We start from the raw sequence: 14,943 nt of genomic DNA on the forward strand, positions 1-14,943 counted from the left end.
CATCCATAGTCAAGTAATTAGTTTCTTGAAACTCTTTTGTGAAAGACTATCTTTGATTCTGTTGGTGAGTATAGTAGCTTGAGTTTATTCTGTGACTCTTACATCATGAAGATTAAGATAAGGCTTTGATGGAAGTGAAAGGGGGAACAAGACAAGGTTAAAAATAAGAGGGAAATTAATGAGCCTAAAAAGAATAAATTCAAAAAATGATCAAAATTGTGGGTAAAAACATGTAAGTTATAAGGATTTAATTAATAATAATTGATATAATACTAATAAAAGATATAGTAAAGAAAATAATCACACAAATAAAAGCATCACAAAATGAAATAAAAGCAGTGATATCAATAAAAATGATAAAAATATAAAGAGATTGGTCAACAAGAAAGGCAATTGATATGTCATGAAGAAGAGAATGAATAATGGAAGAACACGAGAGGAAGATAAAAATTTAACAAGATCAATAACAACAACAACAACAAGAAGCATAACAAGATCAACAACAAGAAGATTAATGATACTAAAAATGTTAATAAATAAAATAAAATTAGGGTTGATAAAAACTATAAAGATAATATATATATATATATATATATATATATATATATATATTAAAACAAAGGAAATACGAGATGGGTAAACAGTGAGGGCTTGCAAAGTCAAAAGGAAGAAAAAATGCTAGTCGGTGATTAAAAAAATATTATAGGTGTAGTTCATGAAAGGTTTTCAAACTAGAATAAGATGGAAAGGAATGGAAATAGTCATAAAGGAGAAAGATGGGGAACTATCTTGAATAATAAAGGGGTGAGAATGAATTGTGGGTTTCAAAAAAAAGGAGTAGAATAGGAGAGGGAGGAAGGTTATCAATTATAATAAGGTCAAAATAAATGGACAATAAAAAGGAACTTTTTGGTAATAAACTTGAGTAAATTTGATCCCAACACATGTTAGAAAGGTCTTAGTGACACCATACAAATGGTTAGAGTGCACAATATACAATATACAAGAGGTTGTGTGGAAATACACATATTATCAAGGTCCTTATATTGTTAGAGGTTGTGTGCTACTACAAATTTCATTAAGGCCCTTTCTAGGTCTAGAAAGGACCTTAAGAACATGTGTGATACCACACAAACCCATGTATGTTGTGTACTCTTGACCATTTTGTGTGGTACCACCAGGACTATTATGGCACATGTAGGGGTGAGATTTGCATATGTTTCCTATTAATAGGAAGACAAGGATGGGATAAAAGAATAATAAAATGTTTGAAGACGCAACCACAAGAATTAAAAAGGAAGAGGGCGACCACGAGAGGGAAAAGAGTATAAGAAAATAAATAAGGGGATCAAGGGTTATAAATCTAAAAATATTTGTTATGAGTTTCCAAAAGAAATAACCCCCATACTTGATCTCTTTTTATATTATTTAAGAATTTAGAGATTTTCTCTACTTCTCTCAAATTTCACCTATAATGATTATCCTTTTTTTAGCACATAAGTGGCCTCTAAGTAGATGTGGTATTTGGTATTGTAGCAAAGGTTGATTTACTAGTGCATGTATGAGTGTCTACCCCATGCTCATCAAGGCTCTTTCCAATGAGAAACTAGTTGCACCAATCTAGGGATTTCAAAATAAGAACTTTATCTCATAGAATCTAGAATTCTAAAGAGATCTTATATAATATGTCAGGAGGGAAATAAAATTTTGAGCTTATTTAGAGGTTTAAAAGAACATTTGATTCCTTTTTTGTAGGTTTTTTGAAATCACGTTATAAATATATTCAACACAAGGAAAGCAATTTGTGTAATAGGAAGGCATAACCATTTATATGAATTTCAAGATGTTTTTTGTCTTGTTCAAGAGATTTAGAAATGTTTTTATTCTTGTATTCATTCATCTTAAAAAACTTCATTTTAAGATGGGATAGTTCATATCAATATGCTTCTCATCACAAGTAAAGAATGCCCACGTGATAAGAGTTTGTTAGGTGCCTAATTTTTGGATACGTTGTTGATGAGAACATCCATTAAGGTAAATGTCAATATGGGTGTATTTTCTATATACTTTATATGCAAATAATCATCCAATTTATTAAGAATAAGAATGCCCAAGAAGGGAAACCCATTGTCGTGTTTAAGCTCTTTAGTGAATTTAATTCTCTTCGTAATGTTGTTCAAATAATAGAAAAATACCTCAAGTTTGTCTATATAATGTCACCAACTTAGATAAGTCTCATGAACACAATATTTCCACCTTATTAATTAGGGGGGAGTGAAGTTTAGAAAGATTATTCAAAATGTTTAATAGAAATATTTACTACAATTGATGATTGAATGAATCACATCACAACTCCATAAGATCACTCGTATACCACTCCATAAAAGTGAAGAAGGTTAATTTTAAGCATATCTCAATAAGAAAGACAAGCTAAGTATCAATATTCCATTTTTAATCAATCAATATCATGACATCCCAATAGCTAATAGTAATTATATAAGCCACAATAAATAGCTAATAGCAATTAAATAAACCACAATAAATATAAATTAACTATATAAATGAAGAAAAAGAGAATGTTATAATGGCATCCCTAAGAAAAATCCAATCAAAAGAGTTGTAGATAACTTATACATATAAAAGCATGATTACAATCCAAGAAGCCCAAAAGTGGAGAAGCATAAAAGTAATCATAAGCCACTACTTTGTATATTAGGACATTATATTTTTTGTATAATTATTTTTAATCATGAAATTATAATGCTACCATGATGACACTCGATGAAAAACTATCCAAAGCCATTTTCAAAAATATGTGAATAGTTAGTGATATGTCACAATAAGAACTTTTTTCTATTTATTTTTTTAAATAATGATATTTAAATACTTCTATTATTTTTAATGTTATTTCATGATGAATGCAACCTCTTCCTCATTAGGGTATTAGTCTAACTTCTTTTACTTATAATTAGAAGATTGTATGATTTTTTTCTTATTTAATAAAGAAAATTAAAAAAGAAAATGAGAAGTTCTAAATATTGTAAACAATTTTCTTTGTTTCATACATTTTGAGAATTTAAAAATTGTCTTCTAAATATAGTTATCAATATTTGTATAGATATATATACTTTCAGCAAAATAATAAATAAAAAGTAAATGAAAATTTGATTATTAAAATACTCACAAAATCCACAGTGAAACGTTCAGTTCTTAGAAAGGGGACAATTACGAGCCAAAAAACAATATCTGTCATCATCACAGCACCTGCACATGTCTGTTCAAATTATCAAGTCAATTCTCAAATGCTACCTTAAATGCTCAATTATTTTGGTGGTAAATAGTTGCACATATTAATTCATAACTATACCCAATTTCTATTAAGAGACAAGGGAATTGAGTGCAATATGATAAATGATAAAATATTCATAACATGTCCATTTCTAAGCTGACATTTTCTAATGCTACATTCTTTTTAATTAAATAAATAAATTTTAATAAAATAATATTAATAGTTTGACAACAAAAATCAAAATATTTAAAATAAATCACATAAATGCATATTTTATAATTTATTTCTTCTTTTTTTATTTTTCGATATATGACATTCAAACAATTTATCTTTTAGAGAATCTACAGACAAAATTGAGTTAATGTTTTTGATTAAGTAAAAACAAGTTTTAAAGGGACCAAAAACCCTATACAAGACAAGTTTTAGAAGGACTTGCAACCCGAACCGAAAGATAAACTTGAAAGACCACTCAAAGAAACAGAACACAAAAGAGATTCGGCCCAGCCAATCAAAAGAAAGGGAACAACAGTAACCCCCACCAAAAACCAACAGGTTGCAAAAAACCAGCAGCCCTAATCCAATAGGCTGCAAATTGAGTTAAAGTTATGAGTAATATTAGTGCAACAATATCCCTCGACAAGAAACTATTGCACAATATTATAAAAGATATACTTAAATAAATATCATATTGAAACAAAATATTAAGATCTCTTTATAAATTGAAATAAAAATATTATTTTACAATAAAAAAATACAAGAATATAATATTAAGACCAAAAGAACCTAGAAGAAATTGGAAAAAGTAACTCAACACCAAAACAAGATAAGCCTAACAAAAAGGAGTAAATACCAAGATGGAAAACCCAAGTGGTAAAACTAACAATGAGTTTCCTCATTATTTGGCTAGCCTATAGTTAACTTTTGACATCAATGATAGATGAAAGTCTAAAAGCATGTTATAATTATCGTGAGAACCTTAAGAGATTTATTTTCCTTAATAAAAGTAGATCAATTAATAATTCCAGGAAATATATTAAACGAACAAAATTCAAGTTGTTTTTTAATTTGTAGTGAGTGGTGATAGGATTGTTAAAATTACTAAAATTTATTAGATGTTTTTCATTTCATTATCTAAATTAAGAGAATGTCTCTGGTATAGAACAAATTATATCTATTCTATCTATATAGATAACATTTGATATTAACTCCATCTTATGGTTATAATTTTTTTCAATATTTTGCTAATGTCAAAAGATTAGAAGTTCTCTTGATATAGAGGTATATTATTAAAGTCATGGTAAATATCTAACACTAATTAGATGGGATCATAGGACAAGATTAGGTCCATTTTTTATTTATGAAAATTTTTCTATGTTCTTCTCATACTATGCATTACCAATAGTAGATTTTGTATAAATAATTCACCTATAAAGGGTAGACCTTAGATCTTATGTTTTCAAAACTTTTCTAAAGATATAAGCCAATATCATAATGTGTGGGTAAGGGTTTTGGCATGTCGTAACAATGAGCTAGTGGCTATATGTAAAATTAAATTTAACACAAATGTGTGTGTCAAAAGGGAGAGTTCTAACTAATGTTTCATACAACTCATATTAATTGCTTCCTTTTATGTTGCATGTACATATAGGAGCAAGAAAATATTTTTGTACAAATAATAAACAATACATATCTTCTCAAGCAAATGAGCATCTAATGGTTAATTTTTTTTTACCTTTAAAAAGTTAGTGAAATGACAATATAAAGAGAAATAAAGTTCAAACATGTAACATCATCAAGAATTCCCAGTCCCTTCCTTGTTAAGAGTTAAGGCCTCTTTTTTACAACATGCAATGATTATATCATGCCTTGGATAAAATCTTACTTTATTTTTAAACTATTTCAATTAAATAGTTTTATCGCATCCAAAGACGACAATGAAATATATATGTGGAGTTTAGAGAGTGAATCTCAGTTAGAAACTTAGAATCCCCAATGGTTTATGGCTACATGACCCTCATTAAATTAGCAATTCTCTCAAATTGTATCATAATGATAGTTTGGGACATGCATCATAAAAGGTGTCAAATTAAGTGTAAACTAAGGAATACATAATAACTACACCAACCATAAATAAATTGCATTAATATTAATTAGAAGTTGTTTCTTCCTAAAGCCATAGTTTACATGTCTAGAGTCGACACCGTTCAAACTTGGCCATCATTGTGTTCCTCATGAGATAGAAATGAGTTAATTGTGCAATGTAGAAAATTAGATTTTGGTACTTCTATTACATTTACTCAATATCATAAATGTTGAAAATAGACATGATAATTTGACCATAGAATATTCAATAACATTATTCTCTCTAACACCAATGAATAGAGTGCTTTGGTGGAAGTGGCATTCAAAACATGCACTAAGCACCTAAAGTACCATCAAGTAAAAGGAAAAAAGAATTTCATCATGAATGTCTACACTAAGACAAACAAGATAAAGCAAGAACCAAATATATCAACAAGGTTTCCGATAATGATGACAACATTGACCTCTTGAAATAAGAATAAGAATATGTAACAATATACAAGAACAATGACATTTGATAATGTATTTGAAACAACCTATCCACTCATTAACTCTTTCTCGCATGAGCAATTACACAATCTTAGACTTCTACCTATTCAATATTCAATTTTTACCTCCCTATCCACAATGAATCCAATAATTACATGGAATCTTTCTCCAATTGATTTGTTCTTTTCTATTGATTGAATCATTCATATTCTCCAAAATTATATTTGTTAATGGCCATCCAATGGTATTTATAGGCACCCATGTCTAGGCTCTTTCCACTAATATTGATCTTTGTGTGATCTTCTATAACGTTTAAAATATACTCAAATCCAAAATCTTTAAAGAAGTCCTCCTATAACCTTTTAAATCTCGAAAGGGTGAAATAGCTCTCTTTTGAGGAAAATACAAATCCTCTTGGCCTATAAACAAAGATCAAGGAGCTCAAGGGTCCTTCTGTAGCGTTTAAGATCTACAACACTAATTAATGAGAGACTCGGGACCAAACTTTCTTTAAATTTACAAGATCTTCGATTGGTGAAGAATTTACAAGGTTCAGGCAGAAGGATTAATTCAATATTGGGTTAAATTTTAATACAAGGAGGAGCTTGGAAAATGCAAAACAATGGGAACCCATCTCTTTAATCTCTTCCATTTTCAGGAAGAATCCACACCGAAGACAATATCTGGACGATATAAGCCTTGAAAGCAACTTCACTTCCCAAAACCCTCTAAGAGATTTTGTTTCTGAACCTCATCAGAATTACAACATACTTCTTCAAACCCTACCTCTAGCCAGACACCGAAACGAAGAAAAAAAAAGTTTTGCAGGCCGATGCCCGGCTTAATCGAATTCCTTTAGGCTTTAGACTCAATGTTTGATTTTCAAGAGCTCGAAGATCAATTCGAGAAGGTGAATACAGTGAATATAGATAGAGGCTGCCTCTGAAGAGTTCTGAACTGTGAACAACTAAATATGAACTTAATATGTTTTACCTGTAGGAGGGTGTTACCCATCAGGATGTTCTGACAAATAAGGGTTTTGCAGGCCCATTCAACGCTGCGAGAGTTATTCCAAGGAAATGAATCTTGGTTATCTTCTAATTCACTGTTAATTTTTATCAGTAATTTTCTGAGTTTTTGCGAGGAGACATGGTGAGACGCCATTTTGGGGACTGCAATATTTTTCAAATTTTGGGGACAATAGGGGACGATTATCAGACTAAGGTAAACAAAATTTCAATAAGTAAATACCATGTTTTGAATCTGCAACGACAATCTTTCTTCTATTGAATGTACAATATTTTTTTGCACCACATGCATAATGATTTAGAAATGCCTCTCCCGCACAGCTCCTCTGCCCTATCTTTGCCCTTCCAGGAAATTTTCCCGCCCTGTTTCCGTCGAATGCCTTTTCCATCCTCTAGTGTGTGCATATAATCTTGTTAGAATCTAGTAGTAGGAGTAGTATGAGGTATCTTAAAAAAAAAGTGAGATCTATAGTTACAGGGAAAGAATCTAGTAGTTGAGAGCGTTTCAATTGTTATGATAGTAGTTGTTGATTCGTTTCAATTGTTGTGATGGTAGTTGTTGATTTAATATCTATTTCATGATGATTAGGTCTACATTATGTAGAATTTCAGTGGGGGGCGATCACCCACATTGCCAATATCAATAACCTTAGTGTCCACATCCTCTTCCTTAAGTGGCTTTGTTGTGTGGTTGTTTCAAAATGGGTTTCATGGTTGGATGTCTCATGTTTGTATAATGGTATGGATCTTTTAAAAAACGTATCTCTTTCTAGTTTGTAGTTTCAGTTAAAAGTATTTATTGATAATAATAATAAAAAATTGCACCAAATAGAACAAGTTGTTCAATCTTAGAAAATAATCTTACCTTCTAAGTCCCTAAGTTTTAGGGGTATCAAGATGTCACCCAAATCTTTGGGGATACATTCCCATTTAATGCTAATTATCATGGAAGTAAGGAATATTTTCAAAAGATAAATGCATAATGTGTAGTGAGGAAGATTTACACTGTCATTTCCTTGCTTTCCTTGTTATCTCAAGGGGAATAGTTGCTCATTGAGGTTTCATTAGAGATTTAAAGAAAAACCATAATAAAAGAGCTTGCTAATGAAATATAGATAAATACACCAACATTGATGTTCAACACATTGAAGAAGTATCTAAGCAAAGGAGTAGTTGCAATAAAAAACTACAACCGAAAGAAAAAATTCCTTTCTTTGTTTCATGCACTTAGATATTTTCTTCAATGGGGTTTACAAGAGGTTGGATAAGAAGATGGATATTGACATTTGTAAGTATAAAGATGCTATATAGAAGAAGAGGTGTTACATTTGGCTTCAACAATCAAATAAGTGGATGAATAAATATTTTAAAATACTTAATTTGTGGGATGATAGGTTGATTATTTAGACATTAGCATAGTTGCACTAACATCCAAGAGAAAAACCCAAGTGAAGTGTTAGAAATTTGGAAATATTTAAAGTATATCAAAACAACGTAAAACTTTGGTAATTGGGGAAAGAGAATAGTTAAAAGTTGTAGGTTAAGTGTGCCCTAAAACATTCTTAGGGAGAGAACATTAAACTATGTGGAAATTATAATGTGATAATTACAAGGTATGCAAATTTCTATATTACAAGTAGATAAACAAACTAGAAATAATTGATTTAAACTAAAATTGGCTTACACACAAAGACTTAGCTATCAATTATTGAAGTTTCATCTGCATAACTTATCATTTTTTCTAGAAGGCTAAACCAATAATTGATACTTTTTTAATTTAAAGCTCATGAAGACAACCATATATTTGAAAGGATTCACAACATTGATCTAAGAGGATATTTTGTTTCTAGAAGCATAAGTGTTCATAGTGTAGATTCTACACTTGTTGGCATTAATCACAACTCTTGAAGTGAGCAATAGTTTGTCAAGGTAGCACTTTAATTTTATAATATTCTATTTGGTGGCCACCCCTAGCAAGATGGTATTATCCTCAATTGAAGCATGGGTGATCACCCTAACCCCATTACCAACCTTAGTTCTAAGTGCTTATAGTGTAGATTCTACACTTGTTGGCATTAATCACAACTCTTGAAGTGAGCAATAGTTTGTCAAGGTATCACTTTAATTTTATAGTATTCTATTTAGTGGCTACCCCTAGCAAGATGATATCATCATCAAATGAAGCATGAGTGATCTCCCTAATCCCATTGGCAACCTTACTTCTACTGATGGTCAAGGCTCTTCTTTTGGTAGAAAGGGACCTACCCAAGCTTCAACAAGAATAATATATAAAAATAGAGACATGAGGTATATGTGGTCCAAACCCTTGGCCACCTAAAAAAACTAGAAGTAGATCCATTAATAAGTAGAGAATCTCAAAGATAAATGATGTAGCCAAAGATATAATTCAAGAAGGATAATGGAAACCTACAAGCTTGCAAAACCCACACCAAAAAGTCTAGATTAACTCTATCAAAAGCATTAGCCATGTCAAGTTTTTTGGCAAACATTTACTTAACTTCCTTATTGTCGGAATGTAATGCTTTGTGGACAATCACAATATTGTCATAGATTTATGTTTATAGAGTAAATCCTCGCTGCTCCTCAAATATTAGAAGGCCTAGAATTTTATTAATTCTATTAGCTATAATATTCATTATGAACTTGTAGGAGTTGAAAACATTGATTATCTTGAATGTGCTAAAGATAACAACATTCTTTTCCTTTGTAATTTCAAACCTAGAAAAGTGGAATTTAGGGAAAAAATAAGTTTATCCTTTTCAATACATATTCACCCAATTCAATGAGATAAACTACAATAAAAATAAAGAATTCATGATATACAAAATTAGTGAACCCATTAGTTTCAAGACCTTTCTTTGGTTATATTAAAAATAAACTCAAGTCCTCCATGGTGACAACTTGACAAAGTAAACAATTTAAATCCTCGTAACAACACAAGGAATATTACTAAGAAGGATTACATATTTAGGTCCCATCTATTTTTCCATATAAGATTTCATAATGGTCATTAGTAGCTTCTATGACCCCCTTATTGCTAGAGATCATGTCCCCATTAGTAAGTTTAAGTTTTTCTATCATGTTTCTTTAATACTTCTAGTGGGTTTCAAGATGAAAATGTCTAGTGTTAGTGTACCATCATGAAGCCAAATCATGTAGTATTTTTTTACCTAACCTTTTTCCTATATCTCTAAGAGAATAAAGTCCCTCTCACTTTTAAGAGCTTCCAAGAGAGGCTTCATTTTCAAATGTTCTTTAATTTCTCTAAGTATGAGAAGCAGATGTCATTCAGTTCTTATGGAGATAAGATGGAATTTGATCCAAACTCTCAAATGAATTTCTAATTTGAATAGGGCCTCAATTGCAATACCCGTCCCACCATCCCACCCAACAGAATTGAATTTGCAAATTTTCTAAGCATTGTTGGAGGGGCACCAAGTATTCCAACTACATTCAACCCCCAAAGAGAAAGTAAGTGAAACACATCCAATCTATAGTATATTTAAAGGGTATAGTCCCTTTGAGTTTTCTTGTAGAAATTTCTAAAATTATTGACATGTGATAAGAAATAATCCTCTAGATGAATTTGTCATTGATTAAAGGTAAAAGGACAAGGCGCCTTCATAAATTAAAAACCTATCAAGCCTTTTAGTAATGAAATCATCTCCAAATATCATATTAGTTCAAGTGTATTTCCATCAAGGAGACTTGATATCTTGGATGCAAGTAAATAAATAATATCTTGAAGATGCTCTTTATAGGGATCTATGATTTTAGAATCATTTCTTTTCTCAAAATAAAAAAGAATATGATTAAAGTCACATGCAATAAATATATTACAAGTTTTATACTAGGATAAAATAGAAAATCAACGCTCTCTTTTGTTGACATGAGAGATGGGAGAATAAACAATCAAATAAGTGAAAATGACTCTGCTTATGCAAAGGTTAGAGAGAGAGAGAGAGAGCTAATGATCACTTTGGCGACCATCAATCTTAAAGGAACTACTAGTATCCTAGGCTATTAGGATACCACCAAATTCTCCTCTAGCATTAATTACTTTCATTTTGGAACCATTACAAATAGATATCTAGGAATTAGGGGCAACTCTTTGATCTAGTTTGGTTTCTTGAATTCTAATTAGAGCAAGGATATGATCTTTAATTAGACCCTTGAGGTAGTTTGTTTTATGTGAACTGCATAAGCCTAAAAAATTTCATGAAATTGCTATAATTTGTTAGACTATTTCTTACCTTAAGGGAAACCTTTTAAAGTCATTTGTATCTTAGCCACAATACTCTTTCTTTTCTCTTCAACTCTAATTTCCTTGTTTATTTTTATTCCCATCTTAGTAGAGGATTTAGTGAGAATGTGACCATGTCCATATCCAATCACTATAACTTCCTCAACTATTTCTATGTTATCTACTTTGTTAATTTCCTCTAGAGGTTCTTCAAGTGGATCCTTATGTGGCAATTAAGTGCTCACTATGTCATTATGTGTTGAATTCTAATTGATTTTTGTTTGAATAATTTCTTTTGGATTAGAATCAAATTGCAAGTCTTTAAATCCTAATAAAAAACAAGGGAAACAAATTTATTTGAAGTCTTATGGTGAGAGTTGGTAGGCTTGGTTTTTTCTTATAAAACTCTATTTTTGTTCTTGTGTTGGACCTTTTCAAACCCGTCATATCTAGGTAACTTTTTTTTATGGATTGAGCTTCCTTATTGAGAGGAAAGCCCCAAAAAACTATATTCATTGTAGGATAAACATTTGAAAGTCAAGCAATCAATATCAAACGCATGGATATGTATCCAATCTAGAAATTTAATGTCAACAGTTTTGGAGAGGCCTTTTTAAGGTCAACTTTCACACATATATGAGAACCTACAACATTGAGATATTCAAGGGGAATCTAATTATAAAATTTCTTTTATTACCAATAATTTCTAGTTAGGGTTTACTCTAGATATTTAAGGAACCCTTACCTAGATTAAAAATTCTTTGAGCACATCCAACTTGTGGATTCAAATTATCAAACTGGCACTTTATAAATAAAGCACTAGATCCATGAACCAAGAATTTTCCTAAAAAATGATATCTCACTCCTCATTGGACTTAAATATTACTGTGAAGTATTCATGACCATGTATCAATGGCTCATAAGAAGATAATCATGATCATGTATTAATGGCTCAACCATAGTTCAATGAATTCACAAACTAGGACATGCTCCTTTATGGCGTATATACATTTTCAATAAGCAATTCACTATGGAAGTGGAGTCTAGTGGAGAAACATGATTGTTTGAGGACATTGAGGGGATAGATTTTGATCTAAATACTTCATTATAGATGACTTTTGGTCACAATTTGAACTATAAATGTTCAAGGGTGTCATTTACCAAAAGGTGTGAGAGAGTGAAATATAAAAGAGGTAATGGGGTGGAGCAAGTTTGCAAAAACCCTATTCACCATTGGTAATATCCTTGACACATTTAGCAAGGAGTGCAAATAAACAGAGCAACAAAGTGAACTAGAACCTTGTCTCAAAAATTGATCATGCTTAATCCTCTTTTTTTAATCTTTTACTTAGGGATGACATTGCATACTTCTTGTGAGAAACCATTAATATTAGTAGGTGGATTATTTAAGAAGTTACTAAAAGGTTCTTTGAACTTCGTTGATGTAATATGTAGGTAGCTTGTATAAGACACAACTTATTTATTATAAATAAAGGTTTACCCCTCTATGTAATCAATAAATTAAATTCTCATATCAAATAATTTATTTCCTCTTTCATTTTGTGATTTGCAAGTATAATCTACCTTTTGGTGTATAGTTACCCCCATTATTGTATCTCTTATACGTATTTATACTCGCTATGATTATAGGTATGTTGTGTTCCTCAAGACAAACATGTGGCTCTATGTTAGTTTCTAGTCCTATATCCAAATTTGGTCTTCATTAACTCCTTGTACCATTAGGAATTATTTCTCTCAAATGAATCCACATTTGCAATTTTATTGGATTATATGGCTTTGGAAATTAGTGGATTTGGGTTTACCTTGTACAATTTTTAAACATCGATTTAGTATTTAGGGTTCAACAACTTTCCAAAACCTATTATTTTTTACTTCAATATTGTAATTAATAGATATTATTGGTAATCTAGTTTTAAGTGACATTAACCTCTTTCAATCACATTTGGATATTATATTATATTATATATTTTTCATTATATATAGTATTTTCCCTAATGTTTGTAAATAATTTTTTCCTTGGAGTATCCAAATGTTTAGAATAAAACTTTTTGAGGACATAAAATCAAGGATGCTATATCAAATGTAAAGAAATACAAGAAATGTGTATCCCAACCCTAAAGAAATGTTAACACACACACACAAAATCTATATTTGAAAACTACTTACAAATCACAATGTTTTCCCTTGCTAAACCAATATTATATTTTATTTAAATTACACATGTTCATCTCTTCTATTTACCTTAAATAATAAATTGTTTACTTTTATAATAACATTTTCTAGTTTTTTCAAATAACAATTTGTTTTTAGGTTTAAGATTAATGACTATTACTAAACTAAATTAATATTTTTTTAACAAGATTAAATTAACAATATAATTTAAAATAAATTTCCAAGTAGTAGAAGACATTCCTTTCAAATCAAACTATCTAAGCACTCCTCATAACAAAATGGAGTTTCCTTCACTCCTCATAACAAAATGGAGTTTCCTTCACATTTCTATGGAAACATAAAAGAATACAAATCAAACACTAAAAATACTCGATAAATGAATAAATACATGTATAGGAGTTTATTTTTTGCTTGTATACTTTGTTAAGGACAAAGGAAAAGAAAAGGAAGGAAGGGAAAATAATGAACTCCAACCTGATAAATAATTTGCATTGCATAGCCCCAAAAATTAGCTCTCTTTTTTTGTTGTTGTTCCCATTCTTGATGGCTATTTATTTTGAGTAAGCCTCTTTCTAATTGATTTTCTATTTCTGAAATATTTTCTTCTTCTTCTGGATTTCTCTTCAAGAACTTGGCTCTTTCATTTTCATTTTTTGTAAAATATCTTCTGGCTAATTGACTACATCCATGTGCTGAAACTAAAGTAGCCAACTATAACAATAAAAAAAATTAAAGTATTAGAAATTTCATTCTCTAATATTTTGCTTTTAAAAAAAAATTGATAAATAATAATAAATGCTTTTTAATTATAATTACTTGAAAACTAAAGAAACTAAAATATAAAATTATCAATAATCTTAAATAAACTTTTTAAAAATAAAAATGTATATATAAGGAAAAGATGTTACCCCAAAGTAAATAATGCATAAGGTAAAGGTCCACCTGAAAAAAAGAACATATAAATAGAAAGTACTTATTAGAGTGAAATCTCACCATAAGAATATGGTGATCTATTTTATATGAAGTAGATTAACTAATATCCTAACAAATAAGTATTCCCTACAAATTAAGATTGAAATCATAAACATCATGATTGTTTGATGTTGATAGTCTAAAATCTTTAATAATATTTTTTTTAATCTACTCTAACTAAGCATAATTAAAAGTTAGACATTGAATTAAAAATGTTGTATTTGTACTATACAACCATGCATGTATAACATATTGAGTTATTCTCTATTGGATCATAGCTTGTTGAGTGAGAAAATCAAATTTAGAGGAGATAAATGTTCATGTAATAGATCCCATGGCTAATTTGTGAAAGATACAAATTTTTTATCACTTTATGTTAAACATGTCTCCAACAAAATTTAACATGCACATTTTTATTTCTTAATCTTCAACTAGTCACATGACCAAAACACTAGCACTACTTTCCATCGGATTTGTAGCTTGGTAGTCAAATTTGGATGAGAAAAGGTGGATCCCATGGCTAATGTCCAAAGAAATAATTTGTGTAAATTTATGTCTCCAACAAACGTTTAGCATGGTCGTTATGCTTTAATAATCTTTAACCATTGAAATTAAATATCATAGAA

General features: G+C 30.0%; 1 protein-coding gene across 1 annotated transcript in view; it reads right to left on the bottom strand.

Annotated features, from left to right (window-relative positions):
• LOC131066853 (uncharacterized) overlaps positions 1-14,943 on the bottom strand; it is a 67,059-nt gene that overhangs the window by 42,880 nt on the left and 9,236 nt on the right. The window contains exons 2-4 of the mRNA XM_058001727.2: positions 14,254-14,287; positions 13,820-14,056; positions 3,185-3,274 (exon numbers count right to left, since the gene is read on the bottom strand). Coding sequence (XP_057857710.2) covers positions 3,185-3,274; positions 13,820-14,056; positions 14,254-14,287 — 361 coding nt within the window. The remainder of the gene's footprint in view (positions 1-3,184; positions 3,275-13,819; positions 14,057-14,253; positions 14,288-14,943) is intronic.

This window comes from Cryptomeria japonica, chromosome 8 (genome assembly GCF_030272615.1).
Source record: "Cryptomeria japonica chromosome 8, Sugi_1.0, whole genome shotgun sequence".
NCBI lineage: Eukaryota > Viridiplantae > Streptophyta > Pinopsida > Cupressales > Cupressaceae > Cryptomeria > Cryptomeria japonica.